Here is a 27,200-nt window from a genome sequence, read left to right as displayed (position 1 = left end):
TACAGATAAATCCTTTAAAACTATACTAGAAGAATTAAATAAAAATAAGTTCAAAGAATTTAAAGCAGGATCTCAATGGATGAACAAAGACGGAGTTTCCGCCTAGACATGGAAAATTAAGGTCTATGAGGGCACTTACAAGCTTTCTTATACTGATGTATTTCACTATTTGAAGCTTTCACCTTACATAATGAGAATTCATTCCAATAAACACTCCAATATTTAGCATGTTTTTTAGAGGTGAAAAACAAAGCTTATTTCCCCCCTTTAAAAACTATCTATATCTTGGAGTTCTCTTAGGGCACAGCAGGTTAAAGATCCAGTGTTGCCACTGCAGTGGCTTGGGTCACTGCTGTAGCATGGGTTCGATCTCTGGCCCAGAGAACTTCCATATTCCTTTTTTTCCAAGGGGGGGGGGGGGGGGGAACTACCTCAATACAAAAACGAAATACCTTCTGTTAGGTATCAAAACAAAGACGAAATTACTGCTTTAATTATAAAGAAAAAAATTGCCTTGTTAACCTCAGAATTCAGAGTTTAAAACATCAACTGAAGAGTACCACTCACTGCTAATACTTGCTATTTTTAAACTTTCCTAACCAAAGCCAAATTCCAACAATCTTTTATATGCAACTGGTATTACTCATAATATCTAATTTCATTAATTCAACTTTTTTAACAACAGGATACACTGCAAACCAGATCTGAACAATGGATACGTAACCATAAAAAAAATTTTAAGGTAAAATGAAAATGCATACCCCAGAAAAAGGATCATATATACACCATTAAATCTATTCCTTTTCATGATAAATTAAGAATCTTGCTTTATAATTTTGAGAAAAAGCAATTATTACTATGATTAAAAAATAAACTCAAAAATTGTAAAATCAACATATGAAAGTGAGAATTCAATTATTTTATACATATTTACATTACTTAAAATGGGTAAGTGAATACCTTTTTTTAAATGAGAAGAGACTAAAACGAAGTTTTGGCATTGGATTCCCAGAGAAATGGTTTTATCTTTTAACTCTAAAAGCACTCCTTTAACAGACATGGTGTAAGAAGCCTCTGGGGAAAAGAGGAAGGTGGATAATGGCTCGCCACGGGATGGGAAAGAATACGTGACTTGGGGTTGACCAAAGGAGTGCAACCTGTAATTTCCACCAAAACAGAAGAAGACACAGAAGAGGTAGGTACTAAAGTTAGGTAATTCTCCCCAGTCATTCTTTTCCTTTGAATAAACCCCATTGCTTTATATCTACAAACTGCATATACTCTGCTGAGTCATTCGAAAATAACCTATAGACATCATGAGACTTCACATAAATATTTCAGCAGGCACCTCCTAGAGTAAATCCCTTTCTTCTTCTTCTGCCACTACAATACCCAAGAAAAAGACTAATTCTTCATGTTGCTGTTGTTGGTTTTTAGGGCCGCACCCTCAGCATATGGAGGCTCCCAAGCTAGGGGTCAAAGGGAGCTGCAGCTGCCGGCCTACAGCACAGCCACGGCGATGCCAGATGGGAGCCTCACCTGTGACCTATGCCTCCACCTGTAGCAACACCACATCCTCAACCCACCGAGCGAGGCCAGGGGTGGAACCCTCATTCTGATGGCTAACAGTTGGGTTCATTACCACTGAGTCACAACAGGAACTCCTACTCATTCTTTAATATAATGTAATACTAACTCATGTTCAAATTTCCTCAACCGCCTTCCAAAAAGTCTTCTGTAACCCAGTTGCAACTACACTGACCCATGAACTCACCCTTTTAAGAAAAAGCCCAAGACCTCCTAAAGAGTCTGAAACTCTATTTTTCTCTAAAGAATCTTCTATTCTTCAGTCACAAAAATTCTACTAGCTGTTTTGAAAATTAAATGAGCTAACACACATACATATCACACACACACGCATGTACTTTAAGTGCATGTTACGTGTCAGTTCATACCTCTACCTAAAATATTCAATAACTGATGCCACAATTTTATTATAATGCCAGTCATGTAAGTTTAAAATGTTTCGTGCTCTTCAGCCCATTACGTATGTGCAACACATACTAACAATCACTTGGAATGTCAACAATAATCTAGACACTTAGAAATTCTTGAAATGAAAAATTCATCACTGTACTATTTCACTCAAAATAATGTTCCCGCTCTGCAATTTATTTTGTGTAAAACTTTTAAGAAGACAGGGACAGGAGTTCCCGTTGTGGCACAGTGGAAACGAAACCGATTAGGAACCATGAGGTTGCAGGTTCAATCCCTGACCTCGCTCAGTGGGTTAACGATCTGGTATCGCCATGAACTTTGGTGTAGGTCACAGACTCGGCTCAGATCTGGTGTTGCTGTGGCTGTGGTGTAGGCTGGCAGCTGTAGCTTGATTCGACCCCTAGCCTGGGAACCTCTGTATGCCTAGGGTGTAGCCCTAAAAAGCAAAAACAAAAAAACAAAAAGACAAAAACAAAAAACCCCCCACAAAAAACAAAAGAGAAGACAGGGACAGATTTTTAATCATTTACCAGTTTCTAGAGAAGGAAACTTACTCTCAGAGAAGCTTTTAAAACAAAGGCACCCGTGCCTCTAAAGAACACTAGGGATTGCTCCAAAAAAAAATATATTAAGAATGAAACTTCTTAGGCAGAAACCAAGAAGCATTTCATGTCCAAAAATCCTTATGTATAACTGACCTAGGAGAAAATACATATACCTTTGATATTTGACAGTAATGAACCATATACCTTGGATTAAATTTTGCTTCTTCCATCATTTTTTTGAAATCTTCCTTGGCTTGCATTATTTTGTTTTTCTTTTCCCTGCGTTCTTCCTCTGCCCTGGTCTTTACATACTGATCAAATACCTATTACAAAAATAAACCAATTGGACAAGTTAGTCTTTCGTACAGTAAATCTAAATACCAAACTGTAGACGCTACTAAAAAGTACTAAGTCAGGAACCCTGTTCAAACAGCAATAGGAGAACTACATTAAGCACAGGTACCAAGTACATGCAGATGATCCAAGTCTCACCTTAATGCTTCAAAAGACGGAATTACACAAGCATCCAAGCCTTCTGTTTAGGCTCCCAGAACAGAAAAACGTTAAAACCTCCTCTAATTTCCATGTTCCTTGAGTGCAAACTGAACATGGGTCTATTTTTTAAATTTCAAGCAATGTAAAATGTGTAAATCAGTCTTCCCAAACCCCTTTTAGAAAAAAATATAAACAGTAAAAACCTACAATTTAATTTTTATGCTTCTTTTTAAAACATAATTATTTTCACCAAAATGTAATTATGCTTTACATATATTCTGTAGTATTTTTCTCCACTTAATGTACAGTCAAGATAATGAGCTGGGGAATTTCCCTAGTGGCTCAGTGCAAATGAATCCGACTATGAGGCTGCGGGTTCAACCTCTGGCCTTGCTCAGTCAGTTAAGGATTCAGCATTGCTACGAGCTGTGGTATAGGTCACAGATGCAGCTTGGATCCTGCATTGCTGTGCCTGGCAGCTGCAGCTCCGATTCAACCCTTAGCCTCGGAACTTCCGTATGCCGTAAGTGCGGCCCTAAGAAGAAAAAAAAAAAAAAAAGACAATGAGCTAAACATGCATATTGGCCTTCAAAGGCCAATAAAATGACAATTAAGTCACAAACCAGTAAGAAAAGAGAAATAGGGAAAAAAAGAAACAGCAACACTGGAAGGATAAAAGCACACGGAGGAGCTCCCATTGTGGCTCAGTGGAAAACAAATCTGACTAGGTACCATGAGGAAGCAGGCTCGATCCCAGGCCGCATTCAGTGGGTTAAGGATCCAGCATTGCAATGAGGTGTGGTGTAAGTTGCAGACATGGCTAGGACCTGGCATTGCTGTGGCTGTGGCGTAGGCTGGCAGCTACAGCTCCAATTCGACCCCTAGCCAGGGAACTCCATGTGCTGTGGGTGCAGCCCTAAAAAAGCAAAAACTTAAAATAAAATAAAAAGCTCTTAAAAAAAAAAATTTAAAAAAAAGCCACATGGAGAAGTGATAAAGGATTTGGATGAGAAAGCACACCCTCTACCAACAAGGTGTTAGAGAATCCTCAAACAGCTCCAAAATTGATAGCACCAGTTACTCATGAAACGAGTAGAGTACAGCTATCATAAGGCTTTTAAAGAAGCAATTTAATCACTAGATCCCCCTGGCCAACTGTACGTCTCTGGGGCACAGCCACTTCTGAAACTCAGAAAAGGCAAGAGGTTATTCTTCAGAGCAAGAGTCGGCAAATCATGATCTGAGGGCAAATCATTCCTGCTGACTGTTCTTGTAGAGCCCAAGAATAGTTCTGATATCTTTAATAGTTGGGGCGGGGGGGGGGGGGGGGAGAAAACTTCATGACACATTAAAATTAAATGATATTCAAATTTCAGCCTCCATAAAGCTTTATTTGAACAATCATGTTCTTTCTTTTACATAAATCTGTAGATATTCTCACACTAAAACAGCAGTTGCACAACCAGGGCAGAGATCACATGGCCCAAAAAACCTAAAAAAATATTATCTAAATAACCCTTTATATTAACATTTTGCTGACCCCAGAGTTCCCTGGTGGCTTAACATGTTAAGGATCTGGTATTGTCACTACTGTGGCATAAGCTCCATTCCCACCCCAGTAACTTTTGCATGCTGCTGGCATGGCCCCCCAAAAAGTGCTTTACCTCTAAAAGATAAAACAGTGTTTCTGGACTGAACATAATAAACTAGGAACAATGTGTATCAGACTGAGAAAACAGGGAATTAAGCAAACAAACAGTAACATAGCAGACAAAGCAGCAAGAACGAGGCCCTCCAAGGGACCTCAAGCCCTCACCTGGAATCTGACCAGCTTAAAGAGTACTTGTGCCACAGGATCGCAACACACCAGCCTAAATCGCCCCACAGCAAGGAGGTGGTCCCGCTCAGCACTTTGGACATTTTGGACCAGATCATGCTCAGCAGCATCCCTGGCCACCAGATGGCACTACCTCAGGTGTGACAAACAAACACGTCCCCTGAGGCAAAAAAATGCCCTGGTTGAGAATCACTGTGGTAAAGTAAAGCCAACACTCATGAGAGCCCACCCAGAGGCCAAGAGCACTCCCAAGACAGAAGTGAGGAAGAGGAAAGGAACCCACAGCCTGGGAAGCCACCTTATCGACAGGGAGCTCAGCTGAGACAGAGGGACCTCAAAGCCAGAGAGAAAAGGGCTGCGGCAGCTGGACTGAGGAGAGCAAAGCAGACCATGGGTGCCGTGGCCCAGGACGACACTGCCTGAGACGCTCAGACGGGGCTGGGCGCTGAGACTCAGGCTCTGGAGGTCACCTCTGGGGAGAGGACAAGGGCTGGTGGTATGGAGACAGCCTGAGGGGCTAGGGAGCACTCCGCCAGAGCCAAGGGAACCCGGGAGGAGGTCTGGACCCACCGGAGAAGCAAGGTGCCGCCACTGTGGGGAGGGCAAGCGGAGGAGGGCGGACCGCCGCAGGAATCTCTTCCCCTGTGCGCACGCGGGCGCTCAGAGGCTGGGGCTGCAGGCAGCCAGGCACCTCCTGCACGGGCTACAAGTCAGAGCCTCTCCTGCACCAGCTACAGGGGACGGCACCACCTGTGAGGGCTAAGCAGGACGGGGCACTTTTTGCGTGGTCTACAGGCGGTGGGTGGGGGGAGGGGCCCACCGTAGTCACCTCTGACTCCAGAGGTGGGTATGGCCACCACCACTAGGGATCCATCAACAGGCATCACCTGCAGCACCAGTCACCTCAGAAGTCCACACAGCGGAGGGCACTGCAACCGAGCACCACCTGTTGCTGCTCTCACTCTCCTGGGGACTCACACACACCCTGCTGCTGCCACTGCCAAATGCTCCAGGCACCACCCAAACCTGCTGACAGGGCTCTGCAACAAGGAGCAGCCCGTGCCACCTTCCCGCAGGTCCCTGCTACTGTCAAGGGCCCAGCAACCAGGCCCTGACTCCTAGCCCTGCCTACTGCCTCCTTCTCCCCGGAAGCACACACAGCACCCTGTCAAGGGGGTAACAGTCTGCTCACACTGAGAAAAGAGACGGCAAATATCCAAACTGTTTCAACAAAAATAAGTAGTAACCACCCTGCCACAAAATACCCTGGGGTGTTCGGGCATATAAATGGCCCCCCAAGACTACAGCAGTTGGTTTCCCTAAAATCAGAGAAGAAGAAAACTACAAGCAAGATGAAGACGCTCGGGAACCATTCCCAGGTAAAAGAACAGGAGAATTCCCCTGAGGCAGCCAACAGTGAAACAGACCTCTGCCGTCTTACAGACACTGAGTGCAAAAAGGAGACAGAACAGGGGAGGAATTACGGGCGAGTACGAAGGAGTGAGGAGCGGGTGTGAACAGTGATGGAGATGACTTCACCAAGGAACTGGAAGACGGAAGGAGCAGCCAGGAAAGATTAGAAAACTCACTGGCAGAGGAACAAAGTAGTGACTTGGAAGAAAGAAAAATGGAAATCACCCAATCAGGACAGCAGACAGAAAACCAAATGAAAAAACATGAAAGCAATATAAGGGATCTATGGGATAATATAAAGTGGGCCAATCTATGCGTAAGAGGGATTCCAGAAGGAGAAGAAAAAGAAAAGGGGATTGAAAATACATTTGAAGCAATTATGTCTGAAAACTTTCCAAATCTAAAGGAAACAGATATTAAGATACAGGAAGCGCAGAGGGCCCCAAACAAGCTGAGCCCAAACGGGCCCACACCAAGACATAGTATAATAAAAACAGCAACAGTTAAAGATAAAGACAGGATTGTAAAGGCAGCAAGAGAAAAGCAAAGCGTTAATGATTTCCGTATAGAAACATTACAGGCCAGAAGAGAGTGGCAAGATATATTCAAAGTTCTTTTTCTTTTTGGCTTTTGTCTTTTTTCTTTTTAGGGCTGCACCGGAGGCATATGGAGGTTCCCAGACTAGGGGTCGAATCAGAGCTACAGCTGCCTGCCTACACCACAGCCACAGCAATGCCAGATCTGAGCCATGTCTGTGACCTACACCACAGCTCACGGCAACACCGGATCCTCAACCCATTGAGCAAGCCCAGGGATCAAACCCGCAACCTCATCGTTCCTAGTCGGATTCGTTTCTGCTATGCCATGACAGGAACTCCAAGATATATTCAAAATTCTAAAAGGGAAAAATTTGCAGCCTAGAATACTCTACCCAGCAAGGATATCACTTAAAACAGAAGGAAAAGGAGAAATAATGAATTTCTCCAACAAACAAAAAACTTAAAGAGTACATCAATACTAAACCCATTCTAAAAGAAATAGGGCTCCACTAAATAAAAAAAGAAGTAAAAAAAAAATAGGATAGAGAAAATCACAATTGGAAAGCAATCACCTAAAAAAGTCAGTATAGAGAACTAAAGAGGGAAACAAAGCTACCATAAAAGTGATGATAAACACAGGGGACAGCAGAAGGATAAACATGAAAATGTTTCCAAAGGACATCAAAATCATAAAACATGGGGAAAGAAAGTAAGAAAGTCTAGACTCTTTTTTTCCAGAATGTGTACGAGCCTACGGGACTATCAGGCTAAAAGCAAGCAGATATAGGAAGGGGTTAACATACTTGAATAACAGGGCAACCACAAATAAAAACCAAACAATACATTCACGACAACTACAAAGAAGAGGACACAAGCACAGAATAAAATCATCCAGGACGGCCCACTGTGCCACAGCGGAAACAAATCCAACTAGTACCCATGAGGATGCGGGTTTGATCCCTGGCCTTGCTCAGTGGGACGGGGATCCAACATCGCTGTGAGCTGTGGTGTATGTCACAGACATGGCTCAGATCCTGAGTTGCTGTGGCCATGGCACAGGCTGGCAGCTATAGCTCCAACTCAACCCAACTCATAAACTCTTGACAATGAATCAACGTCACATACCATACCGTGTTAACAAAATAAGTCAAAGAGTCAAAAACCACAAGATCATCTCAAGAGATGCAGAAAAAACATTTGACAAAATCCAACATCCATTCATGATAAAAACTCTTACCAAAATGGGTACAGAGGGAACATAACTTAACATAATAAAAGCCATTTACAACAAACCTTCAGCCTATATAATACTCAACAGAGAAAAGCTGAACGCCTTCCTGCTAAAATCTGGAACAAGACAAGGATGCCCACTCTCGCCACTTCTATTCAACATAGGATTGGAAGTCCAAGCCATAGCAATCAAACAAACAAAAGAAATAAATGGGGAGTTCCCGTCGTGGCACAGTGGTTAATGAATCCGACTAGGAACCATGAGGTTGCGGGTTCGGTCCCTGCCCTTGCTCAGTGGGTTAACGATCCGGCGTTGCCGTGAGCTGTGGTGTAGGTTGCAGACGCGGCTCGGATCCCGCGTTGCTGTGGCTCTGGCGTAGGCTGGGGGCTACAGCTCCGATTCGACCCCTAGCCTGGGAACCCCCATATGCCACAGGAGTGGCCCAAAGATATAGCAAAAAGACAAAAAAAAAAAAAAAGAAATGGTATCCAAATTGGAAGAGAAGAGGTAGAATTGTCACTCTATGCAGATAACATGATACTATAAATAGAAAACCCTAAGGAATCCACACAAAAAACTACTCGAAGAATTCAGCAAAAGTAGCAGGACACAAGATTAACTTGTAGAAATTGGCTGCATTTCTATATACTAACAATCAAATACTAGGAAAGAAATATAAAGATAAAAGACTTTTTAAAATTATACCCCCAAAATTAAATACTTAGAAATAAACCTTGCCACGGAGGTGAAAGACTTACATGCTGAGCACTATGAAACACTGATCAAGGACATTAAAGAGGATTCAAAGAAACGGAAAGATATTCCATGCTCCTGGACTAGAAGAGTATCATTAAAGTGGCCATACTACCCAAAGTAATCCACAAATTCAATGCAATCCTTATCAAATTACCCATGACATTTTTCACAGAACTAGAACAAACAACCCAAAAATTTATACGGAACCATAAAAGACGCAGAACTGCCAAAGCAATCCTCAGGAAAAAAACCAAACAAGCAAGCAGGATATATAACTGAACCAAACTTCAGACAATATTTTAAAACTACAATAACAGACATACAGACCAATGGAACAGAACAGAGAACCCAGAAATAAAACCAGACACTATGGTCAATTAATCTTTGACAAAGGAGACAAGAATATAAAATGGGAAAAAGACAGACTCTTCCGCAAGTGGTGCTGGGAAAACTGGACAGCCACATGTACATCAATGAAACTAGAACACACCCTTAAAGACTTAAAGCTTAAAGATTTAAACATAAGACACCATCAAACTCCTAGAAGAGAACACAGGCAAACATTCTCTGACATCAACCACTTGAACATTTCTTAGGTTAGTGTCCCAAAGCAAATAAAAACGGAAATAAACCTATGTGACCTAATCAAACTTAAAAGGTTTTGCATAGCAAAGGAAACCATAAAAAAATAAAAAGACAACCTACGGAATGGGAGAAATCAGTTTCAAATGATGGAACAAGGGCTTAATCTCCAAAATATTCAAACAACTCATAAAACTCAACAGCAAAAAACAAACAAACAAACAACCCAACTGAAAAATGGGGCAGAAGACCTAAAGAGGTAGGTCTCCAAAGAAGACAAGGATGGCCAAAAGGCACTTGAAAAAAAATGTTCAACATCACTAATTAATAGAGAAGTACAAATCAAAACTACATTAAGGTACCACCACTGCACACCAGTCAGAATGGCCCAATCTACAAACAACAAATGCTGGAGAGGGAGAGGAGAAAAGGGAACCCTTCTTCACCATTGGTGGGAATGTAAGCTGGTACAATCACTATGGAAAAGAGTATGGAGGTACATCAGAAAACTAAATACAGAACTACCACAAGACCCAGCAATCCCCCTCCTGGGTATATATCCAGGCAAAACTTCCACTCAGAAGGATATATGCACCCCTGTGTTCATTGCAGCACTACTCATGGTAGCCAAGACATGAAAACAACCTAAGTGTCCATCAACAGATAAATGGATTAAGAAGATATGGTACATAGACACAATGGAATACTACTCAGCCATAAAAAAGAACCAACAAATACTATCTGCAGCAACATGGATGGACTAGAGACTCTCATACTAAGCGAAGTCAGTCAGAAAGAGAAAAACAGTATCATAGAGTATCACTTATATAAGGAATCTAATATATAGCCCAAACGAACCTATCTATAGAAAAGAAACAAACTCACGGACATGGAGAATAGACTTGTGGTTGCAAAGAGGGAGCGGAAGGGAGTGGGAGGAACTGAGAGTCTGGAGTTAGCAGATGCAAACTCTTGCATTTGGAGTGGATGAGCAATGAGATCCCACCGTACAGTAGCACAGGAAACTATATCCAGTCACCTGTGATGGAAGATGACGGAGGATGATGTGAAAAAAAGAACGTACATAAACGCATGACTGAGGAGTCCCCATCACGGCTCAGCAGAGATGAATCCGATTACTGTCCATGAGGACACAGGTTCAATCTGTGTCCTTGCTCACTGGGTTAAGGATCTGGCACTGCCATGAGCTGTGGTGTAGATCACAGATAAGGCTCGGATCCTGCGTTGCTGGGCCGTGGTATGGGCCAGCAGCTATAGCTCTGATTCGACTCCTATCCTGGGAAACCCTACATGCCTCAAGTACGGCCCTACGAAGACAGGAAAAAAAAAAAAAGTATAATTGGGTCACTTTGCTGTACAGCAGAAATTGACAGAACATTGTAAATCAACCACAATGAAAATTTTTTTTATAAAAAAGTCAGTCATCAGGGATATGCAGGTTAAAGCATGGTTCTACACAGCACATAAGAGCAATGAACACAACAAAGTTCTTGCTCTCTGTGGTAGGAAAAGACAGACGATAATGTTATAGTTCCAAGTGCTACAAACAAAGAAGGTGAAGAAATAGGTTAATCAGAAGGCACCTAGTCAAGAATCTGAAGTAGTGATGCATCAGTTATGCCAACAGTTGGGGAAAGAACATTCCAGGAAGAGGGACTAGTAAGTAGCAGAATGTGCCTATGCTGCCCAAGGCACATCAAGGCCAGTGTAGCTAGAACCAATCAGTAACAGAATGCAAGAAAAGAGCCTCAAGGAGTTATTGTGGCTCAGTGGTTAACAAATCCGACTAGGAACCCTAGGCCTAGGTTTGATCCCTGGCCTTCTCAGTGGGTTAAGGATCCAGCATTGCTGTGAGCTGTGGTGTAGGTCGAAGACACGGCTCAGATCTGGCGTTGCTGTGGCTCTGGCGTAGGCTGGCAGCCACAGCTCCGATTAGATCCCTAGCGCCTGGAAACCTTCATAACGCCGTGGGTGTGGCCCTAGAAAAGACAAAAAAAAAAAAAGGGAAAAAAAGAAAAGAGCCTTGAGGAGTATGCAGATGAGTGCATGTAGAATCTTTATGGCTCATGAAAAGGAGTTTCCATTTTATCCAAAATAAAATGGGAAGCAATGAACCTTTTTTAAGCAAGGGAACACCACCTTAATTTGTAACTTATATTTTAAAATTAGTCCAGCTGCTGTGTGGAAAAAGAACTTGACTATAGAAAACAGAAACAGGAGGAGGCAAGATCGATCAAGGGCCACATAGATAATGAGGTAATCATGATACCTTGAACCAGGGTGTCAGCTGGGGAAACAGTGAGTAAGAGGCTGGATTTATAAAAGGTTTGCGAGGTATATTTTGGTCATAGACTTGAAATGTGCAGTGAGGAAAAGTAAAGAATCAAGGCTAATTCACAGGTTTGGACACGGCTATCAACTGGGGTGAAAATGAGACCATCACACACAAACAGTTAAGAACCACTGTGCATGAAATGCAGATGCATGTGTATGTGGAAAATCATGTCTTCCTATTATGAGTCGAAAACACACGTCTGGCACACTGTAAATTTCCTCTCTCCATCAAAAACTCTATCATTAGACCTAAATGGGTAATGGCACAAACTCTGTAAAGAACTTTTCCACTCATTAAGTTATAAATATGAAAGATGAACACCACTGCTAGTAAATGAAATATTGTAACTCAACAGCACTGTAACAGGTGGTTCAAAACACTCACTATTTTACGGAGTCGAGTGCAAGGATGGTCCAGGTAATACAGAAAGTACTGAAGTTAGACGTGTGCAATGCTTTAGAGAAATCAGCTATCACTTTGACGTGATAGGATGTCACTGGATCATCATGGGAATAAATGACACCTCAACAACAAGGCAGTGCTAGTTCTAGTCTAGTTCAACAGAGACCCTGAAGTTTCCATTATTTCTTAAAAGTTCATGATGAAAAGACAGCTTAAGTGATGCCACTTAGCAGATGTGGACTTCTGTGTGTAGTGTGTATGAAATAGAAACGTGTCGAATCTGGAGTTCCCCTCATGGCTGAGGGGTAACAAACCTCACTAGTATCCATGAGGATGCAGGTTCGATCCCTGGTCTCGCTCGGTGGGTTAAGGATGTGGCGTTGCTGTGTGCTGTGGTGTAGGTCACAGATGCGGCTTGGATCCCGAGTTGCTGAGGTTGTGGCACAGGACAGGAGCTGCAGCTCGATTCAACCCTTAGACTGGGAACTTCCATATGCTAGAGGTGCAGCCCTAAAAACAAACAAACAAACAAAAAACTATGCTGAATTTTGCCTTTCTACAACACTGACATACAGAAAGGGATATTCAGACCTAACAGAAGGGTGAAGTGTCCAACAATGGATCTGTCAGTTGAAAAGGGTTATAGGTATAGGTATGCTTTTTTTCGTTTTTACTCACCTGTATTTTGCTGTTTTTCTATTCTAAATTTGCATCATTTGTCCAATAAAAAGTAAATTAACAAATGCATGGAAATGAATTTTGAAACTAAGTATGAGGCATAAGCATGAGACATAAATGTTTATGAAGCAAAAGCCATGCCCATAATAGGAATAATATCCTAGTCATTCTTTCTTTTTTAAGAGCTGCACCTGTGGCACATGGACGCTCCCACGCTAGGGGTCTCATCGGAGCTGCAGCTGCCAGCCTACGCCACAGCCACACCAGATCCTTAACCCACTGAGCGAGGCCAAGGATCGAACTCACATCCTCACAGACACTATGTCGGGTTCTTAACCTGCTGAGCCACAACGGGAACTCCTATCCAAGTACTTCTGAAGCAGAAAGGTCCACACAAAGGATCACTAGGTTCTAAAGTACGAAACTTTTCTTAAAATACTCTATTGGGTGGGGGGGAGGATGAAACTTTATTCCCTATACTTTAAAAATTATGCTGGCAAGACATACACACTTCCTTAAATGCTGTTATTTTCTATTTACCTGTTTCCTCTCTTTTGGATTGAGCAGTAAGTACCGAGGATCAAAAACTATCTTGTGTAACTCCTTCTCCCATGTTGAAAAAGCAGACACCTTTAAAATAAAAAATGCATTGCCTCATAATTAAGTTGGCTCTAAAACCAGAAAGGTCATATAATTTTGCTTGAAATCTACAGGGCATCTACTTAAAAAGGACACACAATAAAAACCACACTGAAGTTTCCATCACTAATAAATGACAAGCAGTGGGAGGCCAGCAAGAGCAAATTTCCACACTAATTGGCTCTGAACATTCCTATATTATATAGAAATAACACACACTTAATTACTCATTAAAATAACCACCACTGTGTGACATTTTAAAAATCAGTGCATCAGAAAAAGCCTTGAAGATCTGCATTTTGATTTCCCATGCTTGCTCCAATTTGTGAACAACATTGTGATTTAAATTTGAACAATCAGACTTACTCAAATGAATCTGTGAATGTAACCCAAAGGTTGAAATCGCTTCTCAAATAAGCTTCAATAATAGTAACATTATAAAGTACCAGTTCTCCTTTAAGCAAAAGCCATCCGGAAGGTATTAAAAGAATCACGTACACCTTACCTATCCCGAGCAGTCCGCCATTCTGCAATGTTAATACTCGTCTTATATTACTCACCAAAATTTAACGACCCAATAAATGTTAAATGTTATTTGTACTTAAAAGGATAGCAAAATGGCATTTAGTTAAACATGGTCTGATTAGCCAAGAAAAAGGCTGTTTGGAAAAGAGCACAGTAATTTGATAGGCTTCCCTTACCCCCCCCACGACATGAGCACTAACCTTAGATTTGACCTTTTAGCAAGACATATTTATATTACTTATACAAAACAGAAATATCTCCCCCAAAGATTGTTTTCTGACCCCTCTCTCTAGCAGCATGTCCTTGAACTGCTTCATTCGGGCCTCCAGAGGGACAATGGCCCTTTCTCGGGCAGCTTTAATTTCAGCTTCCATGGCAGCTTCTTTCTCTGAATCAATGTCTTTATTATCGTCTCTCCTATAAAAAATAAAATATAGGCATCAACTGACAAAACATTAATAAAGAATCTTACCAAAATCTTAAAATGACTGGAATATTCAAGACTCACTACTGAGGAGCATATTTTTGGCAAAAATGAATTCTATTAGAGGGTTTCAAATAAACTCTATGGGATAAGCAACTTTCACTATAATATTAATAATAATAATAATAATAATAATAATAATAATAATAAAGTTACAATGAGCTTCTAATGATGCTACAGTGGCTACACTTGTTAGAAGAATACCTTTAATGTGCTACATCTCCCTGACACTAGTTGATACACAAAATGAGCTACCTTGATTAAAAAAAATTATCTAAAATTGCAGCAAAACTCCGTATGTGTTAGAATCAAACAGCAACAGAACATAATTTTTAGTTCTTAAAATGATATAGGAAAAACAGTGTTTTCCAAAATGGTTTACATTATAAAAGCATAAAAGTTTTAATTTAATAAAATTGGTATAAGCCTTAGAAATCTTAAATATTTATTCTGAAAATAAAATGAAAATACCTGCAAACTTGGCCAAGTGGATATGTGAGATATATACCTTACCTACCTGACATTTTTTTTACTCACTTTCTGGGTGATAAGTTGAGATTTAAGTTGAAGGACAGGTCCCAGAGAGCAACATAGGCCCCGGAGTAGTTAGATGGAATTAGAACTCCTCATCAATGACTAAACTACTTCTTGTTCCTCCAAAAAATGCACCTCAGGGCTAAGGGCAACCCTGCTGCTGTGTGGTACTCAAGTGAGACTGCAAACGTGAAATTCAATCACCTCTCAAAACATCTGCACTTTTAACAAGGCCCATTCAAGTGAGTAATCAAAGAAAAGGTAAGTCAGTAATATTCAGGGGTGTTTAAGCAGATCTTCCTTCTTAAATTCAATCTGCTAACTATAAAAACAAAATTGGTTCATATTTCCTACATAAACTTAAAGGAAATAAAACAGAACATCGGGAAATTCAAAAACATGCCTATCTAGGGCAATGAAGGTATAGCCCAGGAGACTTATATGAAGCTAAGGCTAGCCCACAAATGTGAGAGGCAATTAACAATTTAGGGAGTGAATCAAAAATAGAAGACACAGTCCGTGACCTGCAGGAACTTAGCGAGATAGTCTGTGACCTAAGATATGCACAAAACAAACAGGTAAAAGCAATTTGCCAAACAATATACCCTCTTATAATAATTTAAGAACTATTTAAATAAAGCGTTAAGACATCCAAGAAATACAGCTAATGAAAACAAATAACCTTTACAGAATTATGCTATATGAAAATGTCACAATACAAACTATCACTATCTATCTCAATAAAAGAAATAAAGAAAAAACTAAGCCAGGTAAAATAGGCTTGTAGCTTTGTACCTAAATAGAGAAGCTCGGGCAATCCACATAAAGGACTTCTTTGACATTCTCCTGATAAAAGCAGTTAAAAACCTTACAGAGTTGTCTATAAGAACAAACAATTAAAAACAACCTAAAAGTTTAACATCGTAGGAACATCCAAAATTATGGTACATAAACAGAATGAATACAGTCATTTACAATAATTAAGAAAATAAACGTTTATTCTAGACTTTTTTTAAAAAAGAACACAAATTCACTTGATTACAACTAATAAAAAGACATACATTTGGTTAAGAACTAAAAAGTCAACTGCAAAAATGCAAACAGCTGTAGTTACTGTGGTCAATTATGAGTGACTCTTCAAGATCTTAATTTAACACTGCTGCCAATAAACTTAAAAAAGAACCACCCTTGACAGGGTTGTCTTACTGGTTTCTTTGCCATAATTTGGCTGCATTCAATCTGTCCTTCTCAGATAAGGACTATGATAAACCATTTCCTAATGTTTTCAAAACCTTTCTCTCGCTGCTAAATACTAGTCCCATGCGTTCCCCGCCCACATACAAACATCCTCTAACCACACCCCTTCCACCCCCCCCCCCCCGTAATGAGGAACATTCGCATTTTACTGAGCACTGGTCACGCTAACGCTTCCACTTGCACCACTCTCTTTCCCTCAGAGCACTTTCTAATAAGCCAATGGGTTTCCTCTTCACCAAGTAAGGACCATAGAAACAAGGACTAGAGAAGTGACAAGCACATAAAAAAAGAGAAAACTCTGAGTCTTATATGAGATATGTGGAATGGTATCTCCTGGGGTCTACATTAGGAAGGAACCTTATTTTTGTCTGTACAGGGCCGCACCTGCAGCATATGGAAGTTCCCAGGACAGGGGTCAAATCAGAGCTGCAGCTGCTGGCATACACCACAGCCACAGCCACAAGGGATCTGAGCCATGTCTGTGACCTACACCACAGCTCATGGCAACACCAGATCCCCGACCCACTGAGCGAGGCCAGGGGTGGAACCCGCAACCTCGTGGATACTAGTTGGATTAGTTTCTGCTGCGCCACAATGGGAACTCGGAAGATTTTTTTTTTAAATAAAATTCAGGCCTAATAAATGTCTGAAAATAATTTATCAACTAATGCCTAAAATGTCATTTGGCTTCATAATATATATTTGAATAACCAAACCTTCTGCACATCTAGCAACAGAAGAGACAGCACTTCTACATTCCAAAGTAAAGCTTTTTCATTACATGCCTCAGAAAGCAATCTTGACGTCTGTCTCCTAACACACACATTACCTGCCCCAATCACCAACTGACTGCAACCTAACCAGCTTTTTAAAAAGGTAAAACTCTACCTAAATCACATAAACTCTAAGTATGACTTACTTCCGCTTTTTGGCTTTAACAGGTTCATCTTCATTCATTTCTTCCATTAACTCTTGTTCTTCTTTAACTGCAGGAAAATGTAAAGTGCCAGAATAAAAATAAAGCAACAATTTAAATAGGTATGAACCTTCTGCTACCAACCACTAGAGCACTGGCTTGAGTACTATTCTTTTTAAGCTGCCCCTTATAGTTCACTCACTTGCACTCATCGAGAACTGCCACTTTTGGATGGACAGCATTGTTGGGGTCGGGTGCCCTGGCAAAAAACAGTTCAAATATTAGGAATGGGTGTAAGCACATTTCACACCATCTTTGCTTTTAAAAAGTTTCTGTTTATATGTCTATCTCATAACAGTCACTCCTTTATAAAACATTAAACAAAGCATAATAATTCTATTCCTCCTCTATCACTCTTCGCTTTACATTAAATGTTTGATTCATTTTGAAATGTTTATCGACACATGCATTTTTCAAATAAATGGATCAGATCCTTCTATCTTTTGCACCTGGTAGAGCAAGTTTCACTAGTTTGGGAATCACTAGTAAGCACAAAATGTTAGTACCATGTATATATAACCACTGACAACTGCTCTATTATAATAAATGACATACATTTATTATAATAAATGACATACATTAGGGTTTGCTTCAACTGAAGTATTAAACAATTCATTTAACATGCTTTTATATGACACAGGAGGGTTCTATTAAAACACGATCATATCCATACAATGGCAAATTACCAATAAAAAATGCAATAAAAATGATGTGCAAATTATTTGTGTTCATTATACACACTGAAATGCTGTCTGAGCGTTAGGTAGATTAAAACATTGCATCTCGGAGTTCCTGGAGGAGTTCCCATTGTGGCGCAGCAGCAGAAATGAATCTGACTAAGAGCCCTGAGTTGTGGGTTCGATCCCTGGCCTTGCTCAGTGGGTCAGGGATCTGGCCTTGCCGTGAACTGTGGTGTAGGTCACAGACAGGGCTTGGATCCCGTGTTGCTGTGGCATAGGCTGGCAGCTGTAGCTCCAATTCAACCCCTGGCCTGGAAACCTCCCATATGCTGCAGGTGCAGCCCTAAAAAGCAAAAAAAAAAAAGAAAGAAAAAGGCAAAAAAAAAAGATTATGTCTCAATGAGACATAGGTGCCTCTATTCTCAGGAATAAGGCTTACCGTCCCTAAATTTCATCAAATTTAAAAGACTAAGTCTTTGTGTTTTTATTTTACAAAATTTTAGCAAACAGTAAAATAAAATACTATGTACCGTTTCATTACTTCAAAGAATACATTACTAATGGAAAGGTGCTAAAGGCTCACGGAGGAGCATCTTGGTGCTTTTTTTTAACAAGCACAGAGCCAGTTTCACAGTACCTACCACCACATCTTGGACCTGCAATCTTAAAAAGGACGAGAAGTTAAAAATTCTTACAAATACTTCAGAAAACGTAATTTAATCCAAATTCTCTACTTTAAATATCTCTATTACTGAACTCAAACTAGAACAGCAGACTATTTCCCACGTCTCAAATATTCCTTTTCTTGTATTCCTTGAAAATACAGATTATTTCTAAGTGGCCTCGCATTTTCTGTAAAATTATTAAAAGAATGTTAAAAGTAGAGGATAAATTCCGAATGTAAAACTTACTTAGCTTCTTCACTTCTTCCATGCCTTTCTTATGAGGGGGCTCCTGAATAATTTTGTCAACGTCTGCCCTTCCAATCAGATCATCGGGCCGGTCCCACATGGACAGACGGGTGGTAGGGTTGTAAAAGAAGACGCGCTCATCACCCGTCCAAACAACACACCTACAAATGGATTCAAATATCAGTGTTTTATGTTATGGAATGTATTTTATAGCTAGTCTTTCATTCTCATCCTCAAAAGGGGAGGTGGTGGTGCAGGAAGGACAGGTTCATATTACTGTTACTCAGAGAGAGCCATGAAAGATTTTTTGAACAGAAGAGAGCTGACTGGCTAAGGATAAAAGAGCAGCTCAACACATTGAGAAAAGCAGGAAGAGCAAAGCAATTTGTGATCAGAATTTAGAGTGCTCAGGAACTTAGTCTGGTACGCTCAATTTTAACCTATCACAAAAGATGATTTTAAAAGCAAAGGTAATAATGCTATTAAGGAGGTCTAAGCCAAAGAACAGACCACGGCACCCTATTACATAATAATTAATATTTCCTACCAAACCAGAATTACAAATTCAAATACAATCTGCTATGAAGGCTTTAATATTTAATCAGGTCAAATATTAAAAAATAAAGGAAGGTCCCGGTGTGGCCCAGCTCAGCACTAACGAGCCTGACTAGGAACCATGAGGATGTGAGTTCAATCCCCGGCCTCGCTCAGCGGGTTAAGGAGCCGGTGTTGCCATGAGTGTGACATAGGTCGCAGATACGGCTCGGATCCCACGTTGCTGTGGCTGTGGCGTAGGCCAGCGGCTGTAGCTCTGATTCGACCCCTAGCCTGAGAACCTCCATATGCCATGGGTGAGGCCCTAAAAAATAAAAGCTAAAAAAAGCGTAAAGTAGGAGTTCCCGACGTGGCTCAGTGGTTAACCGATCTGACTAGGAACCATGAGGTTGCAGGTTCGATCCCTGGCCTCGCTCAGTGGGTTATGGATCTGGCGTTGCTGTGAGCTGTGGTATAGGTCGAAGACTCGGCTCGGATCCTCCGTTGCTATGGCTCTGGCAGAGGCCAGTGGCCACAGCTCTGATTAGACCCCTAGCCCGGGAACCTCTATATGCTGCCGGCATGGGCCTAGAAATAGACAAAATAAATAAATAAATAAAATTAGAAAAGCATAAAGCAAGCCCAAGTGATTAGAAAAAAGGAAATAACAGTGGGAAAAGGGGAGGAGGGCAACTACCTCAAAACATTTTTGTGTTTTGTTTTTTTTTTTAATAAAGATCAACAAAATTGGCAAACGTCTAACTTAGCTGATCCAGAAAAGAGAACACATCACTACCTGGTGGAAAGAAAAAGGGGTTATCACCACAGATCACAGACATATAAAGAATATTGAGAATAATGAGAACAAATTCAACTTAGATAATATAAATAAATTTCTTAAAAAATACAACTTCCCAAAGCTGAAACAAAAAAATTCAATAGGCCTATAGCTATTAAAAAAGATTAATTTGTTATCAAAAATCTTCCCGTAAAAACTCCATCCCAGATGATCTGTTAACCCTTTAAAGAAAAAGTAGTAACACCTTAGAAACTTCTGCAGTAAACAGAGGTGCAGAAACCACCAATCATCACCTAACATATTTTATGAAAGCAGCATAACCCTAACACCAAATCCTAACAAAAACATTACAAAAGAAAGCTACAGATCCGTATCTCACAGATGGAAAACACAATAAAACATTAGCAAATCAAATCAAATCCAACAATACATTAAAAAGATTCCTCTACCATGACAAGGTTTACTCCAGAAATGCACAGCTAGTTTAACATTCAGAAATCGATATAATTCCCCACATTAAGAGAATGAAGGAGGTGGGGAGACCCATGGTCTGGGGCTTCGGGACTGGCACACACACAGCGAGGCCTATGGAAGGACTGGCTCAGGGGGCCTGTCCTACAGCCCTGAGAACTCTACCCACGACTCTGCATACCGGACAAAGAATCTGAAAGAGAAAAGGAAGAAAGAGAGCGAAGGGACGTGTGTCCACGTGCAAGCGAAGCACTTTCTTATAAAGCAGGAATGACCATGACCTAATAAATCAACCATACTTCAATACAACTTTAAAAAATGAAAACAAAGAACGAAGGAAAGGAGTTCCCGTCGTGGCTCAGCGGTTAGCGAACCCAACTGGTATCCACGCGGTTGCGGGTTCAACCTCTGGCCTCACTCAGTGGGTTAGGGATCCAGCGTCACTGTGAGCTGTGGTGTAGGTCACAAATGTGACTCGGATCCCAGGTTGCTGTGGCTGTGGGGTAGGCCGAGGGCTACAGTTCTGATTGGACCCCTAGCCTGGGAACCTCCATGTGCCACAGGTGCGGCCCTAAAAAGATAAAAAGACCAAAAAAAAAAAAAAAAGATGGCATTAAAGATCAGAGAATATGAATTAAAGTGCTCCTATTTATTTATTTAGCTTTTCTAGGACTACACCTGAGGCACATGCAAGTTCCCAGGCTAGGGGTTGAATCAGAGCTGCAACTGCCGGCCTACACCACAGCCACAACGCCAGATCCAAGCTGAGTCTGTGACCTACACCACAGCTCACAGCAATGCCAGATCCTTAACCCACTGAGCAAGGCCAGGGATCAGACCAGCATCCTCATGGATACTAGTGAGGTTTGTTACCACTGAGCCACAATACGAACTCGTATTTATTTATTTTAAAAAATAATAATAATGGGAGTTCCCATCATGGCACAGTGGAAACAAATCCAACCAGGAACCAAGAGTCTAGTCTATAAAATTAATATACAAAAATCTTCACACATAAATTGTTTTTATGAGGTCAAATTTATCTTTTTATTTATAGCTTCTAGGTTTTGTGTCTTTCTTAGGAATCATCTCCAATTCCTCTCCAAAACCACAACTAAGATATTCCTAGTATTTTTACAGTCCATCTGAATACATGAAAGATAACCAATTGTCCCAATTATCTTCCAAGTTCTGTCAACAAAGGAATGTATTGTCCACATAACTTCAGTTCTCAAATTTATTATTTTCTATTTCTTATAAAATAGGTAAATGATAACGTGAAGCTAAACAAACTGTTCAGCTATACTACCTCATTTGGATAATCAAATTTATTAGTTTATCTCTTGATACTAGATGTTGCTCTTCAAATATTTCTTTAGAGGTATGTTAAGAAGCTAAAGGTACAACCTGAAGTTGTATGTTTCTCTTAACAATGCTGGGATTCTTTCCTTGGTATTTCAGGGCACTGGTCTGACTTTTTTTTTAAGAATAGAGAGGTCAAAATTAGTAACATTTTGTATTTCCTAGGATCAGGAAATTTTAGTTTCTAGTTGCAAGAAATTTTTTTGTGTTTTGACAAAACTTTTTAAACCAACTGTAACTTTTCCCATTGCTTACTAAGATTGCATCACAAAGACTTAGCCTGCTGTTAAGTTTTACAATCTCGTACAAAGTACAAAGTGAGAGCTGCGTATATTTGCCATGCTTTATTTGTGATCTGTGTTAGGCTTTCACTTATGAAAAGTTTTATCTCTGAACTTTTGTACTGACCCGGAGTGGCACAGAGACTTTATTTACCTACACATCTACTGACTGCTGCTCCATTTTTTGGTTTCCACGGTTTTTTACCCTAATACTGTACTATGAAAAATTGGAACATACAGAATTAGTGAAAGAAGGTTTCTGGAACAGTGCCCATATATTGCCCAACTAGATGTTTACACTTAACATTTTGTCACATACACCTTGTAACTCATCTATCCTTTCCTCAACGCACCTGCCAGGCTTCGTTGTTTCGATACATCCCAAGTTGTAGATTATCCAAGTACATTTCACCCTACACACTTTATTATGCATATTATTAGCAAAGGGCAGTTTTATGACATAAAAATTCTTTGTCCATCGTTTTTCTATTAATTCTGAAATGTCCTGAGCGCTTCTCATGCACATCTGCTGCCAATACCGCTAGAGCTGAATCAGCACACTTGGGTTCTCTGAAGCCAACATGAATTAGTAGACTAGCACCTTCACCTTAAAGCGGTTGTTGGCTATTAATACATATAGACAGTATTTCAGGAATTCACATAGAAAAGGTAGGCTTAGTTTTTTCCCCAATAAAGTTAAACATCTATTTAACAAGGTGGCTTCAGAGTCTTGGGATGGTTCTAATGGAAATTCTTGAAGAGAATTCTGCAGTGAACAGTTGAAGGAAAATGTATTACACTTGGCATGTGGAGGTTCCCCTAGCCTGGGAACTTCTATATGCCACGGGTGCAGCCCTGGAAAAAAAAAAAAAAAAGAAAAGAAAAGAAATAGATGAAGAGAAGCATTAATGACATAAACTCCGAAAGGAAACTGCACTCATCTGAGGTCACATCCAAGTCTGAAAATTGATAAGGTCCACAAAGCTCCAGACTAGCGGCGATGAAGTTGGTCATTAGCTTTCCGTGCACAATATGCAGAGAAACCATCATCTAGGAACATATTCTTTTAAAGAGACTGCTTTCCCTTACACCAGCCAGAACGGCCATCATCCAAAAGTCTGCAAACAATAAGTGCTAGAGAGGGTGTGGAGAAAAAGGAACCCTATGACACTGTTCATGGGATTGTAAATTGGTGCAAACACTGTGGAAAACAGTATGGTGATGCCTCAGAAAACTAAAAGCAGAACTACCATTTGATCCAGCAATGCCACTCCTGGGCATCTGTCCAGAGAAAACCACGACTCGCAAAGACACATGTACTCCAATGTTCACTGCAGAGCTATTCACGATAGCCAAGACATGGAAACAACCTAAATGTCCATTGACAGAGGAGTAGATCAAGAAGATGTGGTATATATACACAATGGAATATTACTCAGCCATTAAAAGGAACGAAATACAGGCAATTTTAGCAACATGGATGGACCTAGAAATTATCATGCTAAGTGAAGTCAGCCATACAATGAGACACCAACATCAAATGCTTTCACTGACATGTGGAATCTGAAGAAAGGACAGACTGAACTTCTTTGCAGAACAGATGCTGACTCACAGACATTGAAAAACTTATGGTCTCCGGAGGAGACAGTTTGGGGGTGGGGGATGTACTTGGGCTGTGGGATGGAAATCCTGCAAAATTGGATTGTTATGGTCATTACACAACTACAGATGTGATAAATTCATTTGAGTAATAAAAAAATAAAATTAAATTAAAAAAATAGATTGCCTTCATAAGTCTTAATTCTGGAATGAGTATATATTTTACACAACTATTTTTTAAAGTGAGGCTGTGTACCAAGTTAGTGGAATAACTATATAGAAAACTATTCCAGAACACTGTTAAAACACACAATAATTGGGAGTTCCTGTCGTGGTTAACGAATCCAACTAGGATCCATGTGGATGCAGGTTCGATCCCTGGCCTCACTCAGTGGGCTAAGGAGCCAGCGTTGCCATGGCTGTGGTACAGGTCACAGATGTGGCTCGGTTCCCACAATGCTGTGGCTATGGCTGTGGCTTAGGCCAGTGGCTGTAGCTCTGATTAGACCCCTAGTCTGAGAACTTCCACATGTCACAACTGCAGCCCTAAAAAGAAAAAAAAGGAAGGAAAAAAAAAATGCACACACACACAATAATTTAACTATACATCTCCTAAAGTAATATACCCTAAACAAAAAATAACTGTAAACAAAAGCTTAAACTGTCTTTAGTAATCCCATCGTTGGTGATAGCACTGGTACTACTGCTGTGCGTCTTGTGTGTGAGAAAAGCATATGAGTAATCACGGGGCTGTCACTCAAACAGGATTTTCCGAAGGAAAGGAGATACTGATGATGATGAGGGCAAAAACCTTGTAGCAACTCGCACTGCAAGCAATGGTGTGAACTCAGGACGTATCTTCAAATGTATTTATCTTCCATCTGTGTCTACCAAAGAATCTAAAAAGAATGACTAATTCAGTAGTAACAACTACCCCTAGATCCCACACCAGGGCCTATAAAGCCACTTTCCACAAAAAGAAATCAGGGTTCCTTAGAGAAACACCTGAATCAGGTCTGAAGCAGGAAATGTACAAGTTAGCAACATCTTGTCAAAGAAAGGAAAGAGACCATCGGATAGGGTTGTACCACCACCACCAAAACCTCAGAAGTCAACCTTGAGATACTCCGCCCAGCCCAAGATGAAAGAAATAAACACAATAAGTACAATAACTGCTATGGAGAGAAACATATAAGACATATTTAAATCTAGGCATTTCTAATACTTAAACCAACTCATTCTGAAAACAGGTATAAGCAAATCTTTTCTTTCTCTATCATTTGTAACATTAGCAAGGGGAAGGAGCTCTAGGTATTACAGCCAATAGATGAACAGAGAGTAACAGAAACACATTACCACCGTGGTCAACTCGTAACAACAAGAGGTCTAGCCCGGGTTCTGCAACCTCAGCACTACCGACATTTTGAGCCAAACAATTAGTTCTTGTGAGGAGCTGTTCTGGTGCAAGGTAGCATGTTAAGCAGCATCCCAGGCCTCTCTCCACTGCGTGCTTACTAACACCACCCAAGTGACGACAACTGAAAAAGCCTCCAGACCCTGCCCATGTCCAGGAGAAAGAGGGGCTGAGGGAAGACGGACAGAATTACTCGTGGTTGAAAACCACGTTCTGAGCAGTAACATCACGAAAGACAACCAGACGCATCCTGAGGGCAAAGCACATTATCACTGATGACCTAGTCTTGCCAAAAAGATCTCACGTGCACCTGATCCTATCTCTGTAACCCTGCTAGTGTGCAGGAAACGGAGGAATGGATATGAGGGGGCTATAATAAAATCCAGGCTGTGGAATTCTACAGAACAAACACATTTACTTTCACAGTAAGAAAAGCAAGGAGTAAGGGTCCAGAGTTGCTGTGAGCTGTGGTATAGGTCGCAGATGAGGCTAGGATCCCTCGATGCTGGGGCTGGGGTGTAGCTTGACTTGACCCCCTGTTGGGAACCTCCATGTGTCAAGGGTGTGGCCTTAAAAAAAAAGACCAAAAAAAAAAAAGAAAGAAAGAAAAGAAAAACAAGGAGGACGAAGTAAGGACAACAAGCTGGAGAGGAACCTAGAGATGAGGAGAGTAAGACAAGCCAGCTCAGCGCCATGCAGGGACTGTAAAAGAGTAAGTAAGTTAGCACAGCAACAGGAGAGAAAGCCTTGACGTGGGGAGAGGAAGAAAAGAGAGAACCAAACAGAGGAGATTAAAAAACAGACCATTCAGAACTAAGTAAGATAAAAGCACACAATTTCACAAAATTCTATAAACACATGTGGATATTTACACAAAAGCAGTTTTAAAGTATTTTAAACAATAAAAAGTAGATTCAGGGTCCCAGAGTGGTTCAAATTTATAACCATAAACAATAAACATTAAAGGAGAGTTTCATGAAGGGAGGAAGATACTGCAAGAGTTTTAGGTCTGAGCACCCAAAATTCAAAGAAGAACCAAATAAATACTCAGTAGATAAAAACATTCATTTGACACATACTTTTCTCTTGGTTTGTTTTAATTAAAGCATAGCTGATTTACAATGTGCCAATTTCTGCTGTACAGCAAAGTGACCCTGACATACATACACACACACACACACACACACACTCTCTCTCTCTCACACACACACACACACACACACTCTCTCTCTCTCACACACACACGTTCTCTCTCTCCCTTTCTTATATTATCTTCAATCATGGTCTATCCCAAGAGACTGGATATAGTTCCCTGTGCTATGCAGTAGGCTACACTTTTCTTCCTACGTATAATTACACAGTAATCAAGCAGGAATCTATCAATCCATCAGCGTGCTAATTAAGTCAAGGACATACCATGGAGTACCCGGAATAGGGGTAGTAGCTACCGGCTTTGCCTTCTGGGCAGCCTTTTCTTCTTCAGTCATCTCCTCTTCTTTGGGCTCCTATGGGAAATGACATCACTCCCATTAAATCAGTATCACAAAACTATACCTGATTACCCCACAAACATAAGAATCTCTGCAAACACCTTAAAGTACAACCAACATCAGGTCTGTTGCTACCATAGTGAGGGGAGACTCTGAATCACAATCTCTAAGTAAGTTCTAGATCCTTGTGCCCTAGACAGAGCCAAATTCTACAGCAGTACACCCCGTCAGCAGTAGAAGGTCCTGTCTTACAAACACACTAATCACCTGTTTAGGAGCAGAAATGAGGAAAAGGGGAGAGAAGATGAGAGAAGACCTCTTCATTTAAGGCTGTTTCTTTTTTCTGCTCAATTCCCTGCACGACTGCCACTGGTCCCTCACTCAATAAAGCAGCTTCCAAAAAGAAGAGCTC

The 27,200-nt window shown here is 40.7% G+C and overlaps 1 protein-coding gene across 15 annotated transcripts in view; it reads right to left on the bottom strand.

Moving 5' to 3' along the window:
- TCERG1 (transcription elongation regulator 1) overlaps positions 1 to 27,200 on the bottom strand; it is a 64,370-nt gene that overhangs the window by 13,551 nt on the left and 23,619 nt on the right. For 10 of the 15 annotated variants that reach the window (XR_007134647.1, XM_047778959.1, XM_047778961.1 and 7 more), the window contains 8 exons: positions 26,715 to 26,803; positions 18,839 to 18,999; positions 17,390 to 17,446; positions 17,191 to 17,257; positions 15,810 to 15,860; positions 14,278 to 14,413; positions 13,373 to 13,462; positions 2,748 to 2,866 (listed from right to left, as the gene is read on the bottom strand). Coding sequence is in view for 14 of the 15 variants with exons in the window: in XM_047778959.1 (XP_047634915.1) it covers positions 2,748 to 2,866; positions 13,373 to 13,462; positions 14,278 to 14,413; positions 15,810 to 15,860; positions 17,191 to 17,257; positions 17,390 to 17,446; positions 18,839 to 18,999; positions 26,715 to 26,803 (770 nt within the window). In the remaining variant the exon portion in view is untranslated. The remainder of the gene's footprint in view (positions 1 to 2,747; positions 2,867 to 13,372; positions 13,463 to 14,277; positions 14,414 to 15,809; positions 15,861 to 17,190; positions 17,258 to 17,389; positions 17,447 to 18,838; positions 19,000 to 26,714; positions 26,804 to 27,200) is intronic. The other 5 variants (XM_047778960.1, XM_047778967.1, XM_047778969.1 and 2 more) reach the window with 1 other exon arrangement.

Source organism: Phacochoerus africanus, chromosome 4 (assembly GCF_016906955.1).
Source record: "Phacochoerus africanus isolate WHEZ1 chromosome 4, ROS_Pafr_v1, whole genome shotgun sequence".
NCBI classification, from domain to species: Eukaryota; Metazoa; Chordata; class Mammalia; order Artiodactyla; family Suidae; genus Phacochoerus; species Phacochoerus africanus.
The sequence above is the reverse complement of the archived record's forward strand: the minus strand, read 5'-3'. Positions and strand labels throughout refer to the sequence as shown.